General features: G+C 38.0%; 1 protein-coding gene across 2 annotated transcripts in view; it reads left to right on the top strand.

The window, feature by feature from the left end:
* The window catches only part of LOC150082063 (uncharacterized), a 562,503-nt gene that overhangs the window by 215,584 nt on the left and 331,027 nt on the right, over positions 1-15,892 (top strand). For both annotated transcript variants that reach the window (XM_090379088.1, XM_090379087.1), the window contains exon 5: positions 2,734-2,772. In XM_090379088.1, coding sequence (XP_090235214.1) covers positions 2,734-2,772 — 39 coding nt within the window. The remainder of the gene's footprint in view (positions 1-2,733; positions 2,773-15,892) is intronic.

Raw genomic sequence — 15,892 nt, 5'->3', positions numbered from 1 at the left:
AGAACCTGTAAAACGGATATGTAACGAACTGGGTGTCAGAAAAAAGTACAGTGAATGATTGGTGGAGAAACGGAAATCCCTTCTAGACTTCGGTACAACTAAAATCGAAAAATTGCTCTCAGACAAGTGCACTATGAAGATGTCAAAAAAGTAACTGCAAACTGCAATCTGGACAAAGAGCCGTGCGCTGACAGACCACGACAACATTGCTCTGCTTAATGATTTGAAACAATTATTAGACTTCAAAGACCTGGAAGAAAGAGACATTGATAAATGGCTTGTAGGCAATAACATTCTAGAGAATGAAATGTTAACAGACGATTAAATTATCGAAGCAGTTAGTCAAGTAGAAATGGCAGAAGATGAAGAACCAGAGAATCCAGAAGTTGGGCAGCAATAAAAATGACAAAAGAATAAGTCATTCGGAAGGAAAGAAATTGCTTAGAACTGTGATAAGATGTATTGAACAGCAAAATAATTCATCTGCTATTGATATAATTCTTATGAAAAAGTGGCATGATTTTGCTTCAAAAAACTAATTTAAATCAAAAAGACAAATGAAGATTACCAATTTTTTTTTATCTAAGTAAATTTTTAATAAACATTTATATACAACATACTGTATGCAGTATATATTTTTTAATTTAATTTACAATCTGTAAATGGTATTTTGCATGTGTTTTCGGATTAACCGGCCATTTGTTATCCAGTCCCATAGGGAGCTGGTTAATTGGGAGTCTGCTGTATATACAGTGGTGCTCAAAAAAATTTTTTCACTTCATTTTTCAGACTGTTTGTCCTTATGCTGGCAGCTAATCTTTTAGAATTAGCTGAAAGAACATAAGTAATAACAACAGACGTATGAAACTATTAATTGCAGAAAATTATTTTCATGCCTTGGATAACAATATGATGAAATAAGTACCTTTCTTCAAAATAACAAGATGTTACTTGTGGTTCATATAATAACAAAAATTCTATAAAAGCAGTGATTTCCTCCCCCTCCCCATTACTTTGCTCATACAAAGATGACAGGCAGCTATATAACCAAAAAACAACAAAATGCATACTAATATTTTGTTGGCCCACCCCTTTCTTTGATGCCTGCTGCACACCATCATGGCATCAATTGGATAAGGTTCTGAATGTATTCCTGGGAAATCTCATGGTACCAAACATGGATAAATGTCTCCTGCAGCTCTTTAAGTGGTTTTGGTTTCTTTTTCACTACTTAAATACCCTTCATTTCAACAATTTTCAATTGGATTGAGGTCTCTGGACTGTTCTCGAGCCATGTTTATTGTTCAAATTGATTTATCTTTCAACCATTTTTTCGCCCTTGGACAGAAAATATGGTGAAATAACATGTCTATTTAAGCAAATAGTGCGGCATTTCATAAGTTTAAAACTTTTGCTAATTTTATGAAGTAGTACTTAGGTTTTGGTTCTATGACATGAAGCAGATTCATCCTGAAAAATGCAGTTGACAACATCCCCCACAGTGTTCTCTAATTGTGGGAAGTAATTTTGTCTCAAGAATGTCCTTGTACACCTTAGCATTCACTGTACCTTTCACAAATTCAAGATGACCAACTCCTTTATGTGAAATATGGCTCCATATCATTTGAGATGCAGATGGTTTGCCCTGGAGACAATACACAATCAGGATGAAATTCTTCTCTTCTTTGTCTAACAGTCTGTTGGCAGTCTGAATTGTGAAAGTTGAATTTCGATTCATCAGAGAAAATAATACATTTCCACTGATTATCAGCCCAATTAGGTTGCTGTTTTGTCCACTTTAGCTGCTGGGTTTTCATTTTTTTAAATTCAGAATTGAGGTGTTTTTTTTTTTTTTTTTTTTTTTTTTTTATAATTCTTGGATGACTTGCTGCTAATCCTGATGAGAAAAGGCATCTACATAATATAGCAGCACTGCCTTTTCTCCTATGTGCTCTTCCCATGCTGTTTGGTGATCTGCCGATGAGGATTTTTTGTTCGACACAGACAGACCAGAGATCTGTCCTGTATTGCAGAAGATATTTGTAGATGTCCACTTCCTTTCTTTCTGTTTAGACTGCCAGTTTCTGATAACTTTCATAATAAACGTGCCATTGTTGACTGATTACAGTGAATCCTTTTAGCTCTTTCATGCATAGAATGTCCCTCTGCATTCAACACAGCAGCAGCACTTTCCTTATGTGGCATTAACTGTGAAAACTTAGCCATTGCAATAGCACAGAATATTGGGCTCATGGCGTGTGCACTGTATTTATACTGCTGCTAGGGTAATGCAATCGTGTATTGCACGTGAGATCATGTAAGAGAGTTTACTAGAGATGGATAGTGCAATAAGGTAATGCTATTACAAAACATATGATATATTTAACCCCAGGGGCTCACATCTGGTTAGTATGGGCTTGGCACACCCAGGGTCCTCAGCTGGATAGTGTCATTCTTCTCTTTCTTGGTGATTTCCTTCTGCTTCTCTCTCTCTCTCCCCCAGGGTAACTCAAATTTTTTTTTTTTTGCTGGTGCATCATAAGCCACAGGCTTCCCTGCACCATACGGCTAATAATAATAATGAATGATAATGATATTGACAAATTTTGCGCGTACACTCACACATTATAATTAGTATATTTAAATATGAATACTTATATACCTACTTGTGTGTGTGCATGCATGTATGTATGTGTATATATATATGTATATTCATTTTATTTCTATATATAGATGTCAGATGTCAACTCAATATTAGAAAATATTTTAAGGGTAAGTTTTTTTTTTTTTAATTTTAATAACTTAATGCTATAGGTATTTTGTTTTTAAATAATTTTTCCTTAATTAGTTTAGTAATATTTACAATGTAATAATGCAAAAAAAAAAAAAAAAAAAAAAAAATGTAACCTGGTTAATCTGTGTAAATCATCTGTATTCATTTTTTAGGAGTATAAAGGGAAGAATGGGGACCAGAGTTTGCCTTCAGTTGGAATAATGACGAAAGGATATTTAAATTTAAAAAAAATATAATAATAATAAAAAAAAAGAAAAAAAAAAGTGAGACTCTGAAAATAATACCACATCAAATGGGATGGAATCAAAAAGTATTGTGATGTGACGTTTGTGGAAATCATTGAATAATCTTCCTCCCTCTCTCGTATTAATGTGAAATTCAATAGCAATAAATTTTTTTGTGTAATATAGCAATGGCATTTTCAAGAAGTCAGTGATATTACTGACTTGCCCAAGGCAAGATGATGGATCTGCTCTTGGTATTGTTTGTAAAACATTATCCTTACAGAAACACATAATCCTTAATTTATTTTTCTCTTTTGTATGCAGCTGCCAACCTTCCAGATCTATAATGGAGATTTTTTTTTTAACCCATTCTGCTAGCTTTCTAACAGGTTTTCTCCTTATTACACACTAAAAATTTGTAAAACTACCTTTGCTATTAAATTCAGAGTTAAAAAATTGCAAATTTCTGCATGAAATTTTATTGTTCTTTTTTTTTTTTTTACGTTTTCTACGTTTTTTTTAATGAAAATCCCAAACATGAGAGGTGTTAGAACCTATAGTACTTAGTGGTGAGACTGATTTGAAAGAGAGATAGTGGGAATTATAGAAGCCAATTCAGAAGAACAGTGCCCATGGAAGTATCTGTAGAAAAGGCATGCAGCAGAAACAGTACATCTATGAGACGGCGAGTGGAGAGACTCTGTTTGAGATGATATTGATGATGATATTGTTTGATATTGATGATGGTATATCGGGCTTAATGTCCAAGTTTGCAGACGATACAAAGGTTGGCAGGGTTGTCAAGGACACTACTGACACTATGCTGCTGCAACAGGATCTGGAAAGGTTGAGCAGATGGGCTGAGAGGTGGCAAATGAAGTTTAACATTGACAAATGTAAAGTACTACACATGGGAAACAGCAACCCCAGAGCAACGTATCAACTCTGTGGTACTACACTGACAGTGGTAGAGAATGAAAGGGACTTGGGGGTGGTTGTGCAGGCAGATATGAAGTTCTCTGAGCAGTGCAGACGGGCTGCAAGAGTAGCTCATGGAGTACTGTCAATGATATACAGGAATTTTTCCAGCAGGGATAAGGAGGTGATTATTCCATTGTATAAGGCGATGGTCAGGCCACACCTAGAGTACTGTATACAGGTCTGGAGGCCTCATTTCAAGAAGGATGTAGAGCTGCTGGAACGAGTACAAAGAAGGGCAACAAGATTAGTGAATGGAACAAAGGGGTGCTCTTACGAAGAAAGGCTTAAGTTTTGCAAATTACAGTGTCTGGAGACTAGGCACCAGCGAGGTGATCTGATAGAGGTGTATAAAGCCTTGAATGGTTTAAGCATGCTCAATGCTGATGGGATTCTTCCTCTAGCTCAGAAAAATCACCTGAGAGGGCATAAATTCAAATTGAGGAAAGACAGATGTAGGATAGATGTGCGGAAATTTGCCTTTAGCCAGCGGGTGGTTGGTTGGTGGAACAGTCTTCCATCCCTTGTGGCGCCTCCGTAGCCAGGTGGGAAGGAGCAACAGTGCATCGCACACGCTTCTTGATTAGACCGGGGTTCGAGCCCGTCACCACCAAATACGGAAGATGCGGAAAGGTCAGGGAATGACCACCGCATATCCCGGAGCAATATGGCCTTAGTTGCTAATGCTCCTAAAAACCAAATAACAAACAAACCATCCCTTGTGGTGGAGGTTGATAGCCTAAATAAGTTTAAGGCTCAGCTGGACAGGTATTTTGAACGAACAGAGGGGTGAAGTGGAAGTGGGTTTTTTTTTGGCTGATGCTGCATAAGCTTGCTTTCTTGCATCAAATGCCTCTGCTAATGCTAATGAGTCGTTAATTAACCTAACTGCCCTCTTCTGAATGGAATCTAGAAGCCTGAGAGAGGTTTTGGGGGCACCACCCCAGATATAGGAACAGTATTCCATGGTAGGGCAGATTTGTATTTGTACAGAGTGAACAGCTGTTTGAAAGAAAAGTAATCCCAAGAGCGAAAGAGAAAACCAAGTTTTTTAGATGCAAAGTAAGCAATATTTGTAATGTGCTTGTGCTAAGAGAGATTAGAAGTCAGGGTAATCCCCAAAAGAGATATATCAACTTGCCTAGAAATTGGAGTGTCACCAAAGGTAAGTATAGGAGCAGAAGAATCCTTTTTGCGAGAAATTAGACAAGACTAAGTTTTAGAATGAATTAAAATCAACCAAGTTGTCTTTGCCCCACTGGAGAATTAACTGGAGATTGGCATTTAAGGAATTGGTAGCAGATATTCGAGAAGTTGAAGCTGATTGAGCAAGGCAAGGTTTGTCAAACTGGAAAGTGGAATGCAATGTGCTATCATTGGCAAAACTATGGATAGGATTTCCAGTCAATGGAAGAAGGTCATTAATATACAAGAGGAAAAGAGTGGGGGAAACCAACATTAGTGGAGAAGTTTGAAGAGAGAGAGCCATCTACCATCACCCTCAGTGAGCAATCAGAGAGAAAACTGGATCATCAGTTACAAAAGACAGTTGGCAAACCATAAGATGGAAGCTTGTTTAGAAGACCTTTATGCCAAACACGATCAAAAGCCTTTGAGATGTCAAGAGCAACTGCTTGTGTTGCACCGAACTTCTCCATTGAATTTGTCCATAAATGGGTACCATAAGCCAAAATATCACCAATGAATCGACACTGACTGAATCCATACTGGCGATCGTTATTCAGGCGGAAGGTTTCTAGGTAGTTTAAGAGTTGGCAGTTAATTGATTTCTTCATTATTTAGAAATTTCTTCATTATGAGCAAATTTCTAAGCAGAAAGAAAAACATCTTTGGAATAAGAAAGTGCCAAAAGGCGACAAAGAACAGGAGTAAGTTCAGGAGCACAGGTTTTGAGAACAAGTGGAGAAATACCATCAGGACCTGGAGCTTTCTTAGCATCAAGATTCGTCAAAATCCTTCTGACATCGTTTTGATGGAAGACCACAGGCAGCATTGAATGGAGCTTGTTGTGAATGGTGGGAGGTGTTTTACCAAGATCATTAATACATGGGTTGAAAGAAAATAGGATGCTAGCAGGTCAGCTTTATCCTTGGCTGAAGGGCGCCTCCGTAGCCAGGTGGGAAGGAGCAGCAGTGCATAGCAGACGCTTCTTGATTAGACCGGGGTTCGAGCCTGTGACCACCAAATATGGAGGATGCGGAAAGGTCAGAGAATGACCACCGCATATCCCCGGAGCAATAGGGCCTTAGTTGCTAATGCTCCTAAAAACCAAATAACAAACAATCCTTGGCTGAAGTGACAACAGAACCATTTAGTTTTGACAGAGGTGGGCAAAAGTTGTGGCCAGTAGTTTTGGCAAGAGACTAGAATGCTCGGCTACCATTAGGGCAAGAAGCAAGTTTTCTACTCTTACTTAGCCTGTTCAAAATCTAGTTTGGACTGATTAATAACTGCTTTACAATTGTTGCGAGCTTTGGTGTAGGCAGAAAATGGCACTGAAGAATTGGAATCAAGCCAATTATGATCTGCAACATTCTTCTCTTGAATAGCCTTAGCACATTTATTGGAAAACCAAGGTTTAGATAAAGGACGGGAATTTAAAGTGGAGTGTGGGATAAAGGATTCCATTCCTGCAAGAATAATTTCACTGACACAATCTGACCAAACGTTAACATCAGAAGTTTGAAACAGTAATCCAACCAAGGAAAAGAAGAAAAGAAATCTCGCAGATCATTCCATTTTGCATTCTTGTAATGCCAACCAACATGAGGTTGGGAATAGCCATGAGATAAAGGCTCCATTGGAGAAGAGACAATCAGCAAGTTGTGATCTGAGGTGCCTAAAGGACCATTCATTAAACCGTGTACTTAGAAGTGTGTGTGAGAAAAAGTTCAAGTGTGTTGACTGTATGGCTAGGATTGTCCGATATTCTTGTAGGTAAATGAGCAATCTATGCAAGGTCGTTAGTAATTGCAAAAGCCTCAGCATTTCGACCATCTGGGTCGGTGTGACTAGAAAATGGAAGACAGCTGGAGTTGTGAACATTAAAATCATCAAGGAAAATTACCTCACTGTCAGGAAAGTTGGAATGGAGAAAGTCAAGTTGCAAAACAGTTGGGAGAACAGTAGAGACAACAGATGAATTTGACAGAATGAGGTAGAGAGATTTTAAGCCAGAGAAGATTGAAAAGAGGAGATTCCAAATTACCAAGTCTCTGACAGGGAATATCGGAACGGACATATGCACCAGTACCACCTTTGAGGCGAAAGGAATCATAAAGCGAATAATTTGGGCAACTGAGATGAGCAGTAGTTGAATCAACCAATAACTGAGATTCTGTCAGAAAAAGTACATGAGGTTTGGCAGACTGCAATTTGAAATGGACATCGTTGAGATTAGAATTGAGATTAGAATTGAGACCGTGTATATTTGTGAAATGAAATAGGAAGTGTTTGGGAGGTTTAGATCGTTTTGCAGATAAGCTTACTCTATTAGTTTGACAATTCATGGTGTATTGAATAGTAAGAAAAAGTGGGGAGACAAGCTGTATGATGTAATGAAATTTTTGGATATCGCATATACATGGTAAAAATATACCCAGATCCTTGACATAATGTGACCTCGACAATGCCTCCTCGTGCTTTAAAAGGAAGGTACAGTTCCTGAAGTATACAGCCAGACATCAATGCCCTCTGTAACAGCGATCCCATTCCAAATAGACCCACTGGTATTAGACTATAAGGTTTTGCACGCTGGAATTTCCACTTTAACACAACTCTTCAAGAGATTGCTATACCATCGAGTATAGTAGACCACCTTGGTCTGCAAGTTCCACTCCCTGTGATACCTGTTTTTGACACTGAGGAAATAACTCATACAAATTGCAACATGAAACAAGTGCATGAGAGCTTCACTCTTAACAATGCTAAGAAATGTCTAACATATACTGAGAGTTCAAAAACTCTGCCATGGGTGCTTCAGCAGCATTTCTTTTGCAGTCTCTACATTACCATCTGTTGAATGCAGCAGTAATACCATATATACCTGGTAGGTGTAATATAATTGCTGTGATATGACTGTACACAATTAAATAGCTTTAGATAACAACATGCACTACAACACTAGTACTTTAACTTATACCGATTCATGAGTGCAGTGCCTCCAATGGCTGATAAATTTTCAACCTGACATCCCATAATAAAATAAATCTGATTCCTTTTTAAATCACATATGATATAACAATCATTTAGTGAGTATTTTCAGAATTCCAGGCAATTCTGGCATCACAAGTAATGAGAATAGAGATTAAACAAACAACCAAACACTACAGCACCTGCAACTTACAAAGTGCTGTATATTGATTTTTTTGATACATATAAAAAGGGCCTTGACAGCTCAGTAGCTAAAAATTTGGAAGTCACAGGTAAACAACTTTTTTACTCCGGATGAAACATTAACGACAGGTATGGAATTTGAGCAAAACAGACTGGAAGAAGTAGTACTAGCATGACAGGAAACATTTGGGTTAGAAACCCAACTGTTTATTCTCATGGGGAATGTGCCTTCTCTAGGCATGCATTAATCATCAACACTAGCAGTCACACACATTCTCTTTGATTGTATGTACTATTCCCATATTAGGGAAACTACTCTCTGCTCTGTCACAACTGCAAGAATACTTGTTGCTTTCTCACATTGGAAACAATGCAAATCTTGATGAGCTGTTTACTTACCTTAAACAAGTATGAACTCTTCTAATGCTAAATGAGACTAGACCATTACTTAGATTTCGTGATATATGAATAGGCATATTTTGGCCTAATTTTCTGTTATGCCCCTAAATATTCATTCCATAGACTAAAGCAAAATTTAAATATTAATTACTGTCCTGTTAAACTGAATTTATTTGTATGTGTGGTGCAAGGCTAAATTTGATCTATGTTCATCAGTAAGGTGGAAAGAAACACACTGTACTAGACCGGGGTTCGAGCCTGTGACCACCAAATACAGAGAATGCGGAAAGGTCAGGGAATGACCACCGCATATCCCCGGAGCAATATGGCCTTAGTTGCTAATGCTCCTAAAAACCAAATAACAAACAAACACTGTACTAGATTTTCCATCTATTATAAAATCTAGAAAGGGTAAAATTTGCTTTGTGTACTATAAGTAGATGTTGATTTTTCATATCTACATACAGTGCTCTTCCCCTGCACGTTGTTTTTCATGACACTATGCTGATATAGTGGTAGGAAGACCAATGCAATCATAAACTTCAAAACAATATGCAATATGTGTAGAAAGAAATTCGAAAATAGGTATAGCATTCAAACTGAAGATGATAGTGTAATACATACTGACTGTTTATTTGCATGATTCATCATGGAACATAATCCTCCCCTGGTTTGTACTAATCATCTAATCATACAGGCACATTGTTCAGAAATATATTTCCGCATAGTGAAATAGCAAATAAAATTTCGATACAAAGAACAAAAACAGGAAACATTTTTAGTGAAATTAATGACTTTGAAAAATATACCACTTTCAGATGCTATTGATGGTAGTAACCATCTGTGGAGACCGTATTTTTAAACACACATATGCATCAACTTGAACATAGCTTGCTCTCAGCTGTTTTGGAAGACAGTTCTACAATTATGATATTGGGTATTCTCTTCATATCAAACTAAAAGCACATGCAATTCATTTAGGTTTTGTCTAGTGACTACTTTGTTGATTATGCCACTGTTATGATAATAGTCTAAAATCTAGTAGAGCAAAGATATTAAAAAAGTTGATTCAGCACTCTGTAATAAAAGACTGTCCTTTCATATGAGGTGTGGCTATAAAGTTTGTATACTGGTGCTTTTGTGGTCATGTTTGATGAGTTCAGAATAAATGGAAGTGGTATGTTGTAGTTCAAACTTCCTCCAACAGATGGTGGTAAAGAGATTGTCCAGTAGGCTGACAGGATGCAAGTAAAAACCAACCAGTTTTGTTAGAGCATTGATGTGCCGTGTCATGATTTTGCAGTGGATCAACAAATGAATATCAAATTTTGCTTTAAAACAGGGAAAATCTGCAACAGAAATGTGTGCAATTACCAAAGAAGTAATAATACATTAACCTCCCAAAATGAGGACAGAGTTGCAAAATTTTGAGAAATTGTGGCAAGTATTCATCATTTGACCCTCGTAATGATGACTGAGTCAAATCTGCATGAAGATTTAAGGAAAAGAAAGACCTGCAAAATTTGTGCTGCACAGCCTCATGGATGAGCAGCACATCATCATGTCCTACTCATTGCAAGAATATTTGTTGATACTATCGAGGCAGTGTTAGGTGTGTCTGAATACTGCTAGCTTGGGGAGGGGTACACCAACTAAAAGATTAAAAGTAGCTACGGGCAGAGGTGAAATTGATTCTTACACTGCTTCTATTGGAATGAGCATCAGCTTGGGAAGCAAGGTGCTAGGGATTTCTAGAACTGCTGGGAGTCATCATGGGACAAGTAACTATATGGGCTGTGTATTTACAGATGCATGTATACTTGCACGTAAACCAATGCTAGGAGTATAATAAATAAATTTGATGAATTTGAAGTGCTGGTCAAGCCATCAAAGGCAGATATTGTTGGTATATCAGAGACATGGTGCCACACGGATATAAGATAAAGCAGAATTTGAATTTGGGGAGTACAGAAAGGAAAGACAGGAGGGTTTATGCTGTAAGTTAGGAAACACAAAATCAATAGCAGTGCATTCAGTTGACATGGGTGGCCAGTGCATGTTGAGTCATTTTGGTTGATATAAGCACTGGGAAAGCAAAAATGAGGAGGAGTAAGTTATAGGCCTAATGACCCTGAGTACAGCAAACAGCTGTACAGAGAAATAGAATGGGCCAGTAAATCAGAATGTCTTATAATTAGGGATTTTAACTTTCCAGATATTGACTGGAACTTGTGGGTTGGTCACTCACACACCAGCAAGACTTTTGTGGATTTACTGGATGACCATTTTCTACAGCAGCATGTGCAAGAGTCAACCAGTGGGAGTAATAAGCTTGATCTGATTATCAGCATTGATTAATCATGCATTAAGAATCTGCAGATAAAGGTACCACTAGATGGCAGTAATCACAGTGTACTCATATGAATTTACTTAAAGATGTAACTACCATCAGGGGTAAAGGGAAGGGGTTTTGCTTTTGTAAATGTGATCATGGTGGTATCAGACAGTTTTTAAATTCTATACTATGGGACCAACTAATGACGTTACCAACAACAAATTCTAAATGGGAAGCATTCAAGAAAGTAATCTTGGAAGCTACTAGGCTTTGCATACTAACTAAGAAATACTGTTCAAGATTTAAGTGTAAATGGATGTCAGATGAACTAAAGAAATTCTTGGCAGAGAAGAAAAATATATGGGATGCATATAAATTATCAGACAACACAGAAGCCTATGGTAGATATAACTAGTCTGTAATCAAGTCACAGAGGAGGTTAGGGAGGCGAAGGCAGATTACGAGAAATCTTTGGCAAAGGATGCAAAGAGAAACAGCAAAGACTTCTTATGTAAACTCTAGAAGGAAGTGGATGAATGAGATTGGTCAATTTGAAGTCAATGGTTTCAACTGATGATGATCCTGCTCAGATAGCTGACAAACGGAATGAGTATTTTGCATCTCCATTCGCACATCAGGAATTCTGTAGGGAAGTGGAGGACAGAAGCTTATTAAACTCAAAAAAAAAAAAAAAAAAAGGACACTGCTCTTTTTTTTTTTTTATAACTGAGAGCAAACTGGAGGAGAAATAGTTGAAGTTAAACATAAGAAAGGTACCTGGGGTGGATGGGAGCTATCCAGTTATATTAACGGAGGCAGAAAAGGAAGTAAGCAAACCTTTAGCCGTAATTATGAGATAATCCTTGGACTTAGGGGAGGTCCCCACTGACTGGAAATGTGCAAATGGGTCCCCAATTCATAAAGGGGGTTCAAAAGGTGACACAAGTAATTACAGACCTGTTAGTTTAACTTCTGTTTCGGGGAAAATAATGGAGTCACTGGTTAAAGAAGCATTGCAGGATCATCTAGGACAAGACTGCAGTAATAATTTCAAACACAGCATGGGATTGTCAAAGGGAAATCTTGTCTGTCCAATTTGATTAGGACATGCTATGATGTAGTCACAAAAGAACTGAATGCAAAAAATAATTTTGATATCATATACTTGTATTTCAGGAAAGTTTTTGAAATTAGAGATGGTACAAATTGGAGCAATATGGCATTAAGGGCAATTGCTACAATGGATAAAAGGATGGTTGAGTGCAACAAGACAGAGAGTGGTAATCAATGGACACTGCTCTTCATGGACTAATATTATTAGTGGAGTGCCCCAGGGTTCTACGTTGTGGCCATTGTTGTTTTTTATATTTATCGATATTGATGAATATTTATCAGGCTTACTGTCGAAGTTAGCAGGTGATACCAAGTTGGCAGGGTTGTTAATGACAGTATGTTACTGCAACACAATCTAGAAAAGTTGGAAAGATGGGCTGAGAACTGGCAACTGAAGTTTAACATTGACAAATGCCAAGTACTGCATATTGGTATTAGTAACCCCTGAGAAATGTACCAACTATGTGGACACTCAGGACAGTGGAGAATGAAAAAGACTCTGGGTAATTGTGCAGTCAGATATAAAGTTTTCTGAGCAGTGAAGACAGGCTGCCAGAGCAGCTCACAGCTCAAGCGGTCTTGTCAATGATATATAGGAATTTTGCTAGCAGGGATAAGGAGGTGATCCTTTTGTATAAGGCAATGGTTAGGCCACATCTTGAGTACTGCATTCAAGTCTAGAAGCCTCATTTTAGGAAGGATGTAGAATTGCTAGAATGAGTACAGAGAAAGGCAACAAGATTGGTGAGGGGAACTAAGGGGTGCTCTTACCAAGAAAGGCTTAAGTTCTGCAGATTGCAGAATCTGGAGACTAGGCACTTGAGAGGTGATCTGATTGAGGTGTATAAGGCCTTGAATGGTTTGAGTAGGCTCAATGCTGATGGGATTCTTCTTGCTCAGATTATGAACCTTAAGGCGGCATAAATTTAAATTGAGGAAAGACAGTTGTAAAATAGATGTTTGGAAATTTGCCTTTAGCCTGCGGGTGATTGATTGCTAGAAAAAACTTCCATCTGTAGTTGTGGAAGTTGCTAGTTTTAATAAATTCAAGGAAGAACTTTTGGAGTGAATGCATGGCTGAAATGGGAAGTGTTTTTATTTTATTTTTTTGGCTGATGCTGTGTAAACTTGCTTTCTTGATTAAAAGGGGTCTACTAATGCTAATGTGAAGACTTCAGACAGACTTGTCAAGACAATCCTAATTTCCTTGATTGTAATGTCACTGGAAGTGGTTTTGGGTGTTTCAGTATGACTCAGCGACAAAGTATCAGAGCATGAAGTGGACTTCAAAATAATCACCAAGGCCTAAAGGTTTTGTTTACAGAAATCTAGGATCAAGACGATGCTTTTCTTGTTTTTCGATAAACTGTATGATTCACAAGGAGTTTGTACCCAAAACGTGGAAGGAGTCGATGCTGCATTCCATGTGGTGTTTTAAAGACTATTGAAGAGCAATTTCCCAGGTGAGGCCACAATTTCAAGAAAAAGGCAGCTGGTTTTTGTTGCATGACAGTGCCCCTTCCCATTCTGCACATTTTGGGAAGACATTTCTGATGAAACATGGCATTGTACAGATGAACCATCCACCCTATTCTCCCGATCGAACACCAGCAGATTTCTCTGAGGTGAAAACGGCTCCCAAAGGAAAAAGCCTGACTTAGACAAGTGATCGGCTGCAAGGGTGCAATCGCACATGCTCTTCGAATGAACCGCAGTTCAAGCCCATGACTGCTAAATTCGGTTAATGTTTATTTGTATTGATGATTTATTGTAAACTCCACTGACCTGGTGGTCATGCCAAAGTATAAAGAAGATTTCAGGATGTTGAGAACATGAAGAAAAACGTGATCACTGAACTGAACATCACATCTTTTGATACCTTCACTCAGGGCTGGTTTTAGGGTAAGGCTAAGTAGGCACTGGCCTAGGGGCACCAAGGAGCACATCTATCCTGCAACTATCCTTCCTCAATTTGAATTTATGCCCACTCATGTCTTTAGTCTGTGGAAGAGGAAGAATGCCATGAGCATTAAGCTTGCTCGATTCATTCCAAGAATTAAATGTCTTAATCATATCACCTTGCAGGTGCCTGCTCTGCAGACACTAATTTTTTTTAGAACTGAAGCCTTCTTGGTAAGAGCATCCTCTTGTTCTCCTCACCAATCTTGTTGCCCTTCTCTGTACCTATTCCAGCTCTAGATCCTTCCTAAAATTAGGCCTCTAGACCTATATGCCATACTCAAGATGCGACCTAACCACTGCCTTGTACAATGGAATAATCACCTCCTTATCCCTGCTTGCAAAATTCCTGTATATCATTGACAACACACCATGTGATGTCCTGTCAGCCTGTCTCCACTGCTCAGAGAACTTCTTATCTGACTGTGCAATACCCCCAGGTCTCTTTCGTTTTCCACTACCCTGAGTGTAATACCACACAGTAGGTATGTTTATCTGAGATTACTGTTATCCATATGCAGTACCTTTCATTTGTCAATATTAAATTCAACTGCCATATCCTGAACCCATCTGCCTAATTTTTCTAGATCTTATTGCAATAGCTTACCTTGATTACGGTCATTAACCATCCTGCCAACCTTTGTGTCATCTGGAAACTTTAACATTAAGCCTGATATACATTCATCAACACCATTAATAAACTTAGAAAACAGTGTCGGGCCCAGCACTGAAACCTTGGAGAACCCACTAATAACATTAGTCCAAGAATTGTGGTGTCTATTAATAACCACATTCTGTCTTCTCCCATTCAAACATCCTTTTATGTATGGCATTAATGGCAGTAAGTTGCCCTTAAGGCCATACTGCTCCAATTTGTACACAAGTCTTTTATGTGTAGCAATGTCAAAAAAATACCACGTACTTGAAATCCAAGTATGTGATATCAAAACGGTTTTTTGCATTCAGTTTCTTTGTTACTGCATCATAGTATTCAGTGAGTTCGGTCACACAAGCCCCTTAACGAATCCATACTGTGACTGAAGTATAACTGCATTCCTGACTAACTACATGGTCCTGGATTGCTTCTTTAACCAGTGACTCCATTATTTTTCCTGGAACAAGTTTAAGCTAGCAGGTCTGTAATTACTCATGTCTCCTTTTGATCCCTCATTGTGATTGGGGATACATTTGCACATCTGCTATTCATAGGGACTTCCTCTGAATCCAGAGATGCTTTCATAAGTTATTTCAGTCACAAAGAGGGATCAGAAGGAGACATGAGTAATTACAGACTACTCAATCAGACAAGATCCCTTAGCAAATCCATGCTTTGACTGAAGTATAACTGCATTCCTGGCTACATGGTCCTGAATTACTTATTTACCAGTGATCCCATTAATTTTCCAAGAACAGAAGGTAAGCTGACAAGTCTGTAATTACTTGTCTCATTTTGATCCATCTGTGATTTGGGATACATCTGCAGTCAATTGGGACCTCCCCTGAATCTGGAGATGCCTTCATAATTTACCAATAGCAAATTCTAAATGGCAAATATTCATGGAAATAACCACAGAAGCTACTAGGTTTTTATAGCAACTAAAAGATCCTTTTTCAAGACTTACACCTAAATGGATATCATAGTAACTGATGAAACTAGTGGCAGAAAATAAAAATAATAGGATGCATATAGTAGGAGTGGTAGTAATGGCAAATGCTACAAGAAATCAAGCTTAT

The sequence above is a fragment of the Mastigoproctus giganteus genome, chromosome 8 (assembly GCF_048544385.1).
Source record: "Mastigoproctus giganteus isolate SK-2022 chromosome 8, ASM4854438v1, whole genome shotgun sequence".
NCBI classification, from domain to species: domain Eukaryota; kingdom Metazoa; phylum Arthropoda; class Arachnida; order Uropygi; family Thelyphonidae; genus Mastigoproctus; species Mastigoproctus giganteus.
Note: the sequence above shows the minus strand (reverse complement) of the source record. Positions and strands in the feature narration are given on the sequence as shown.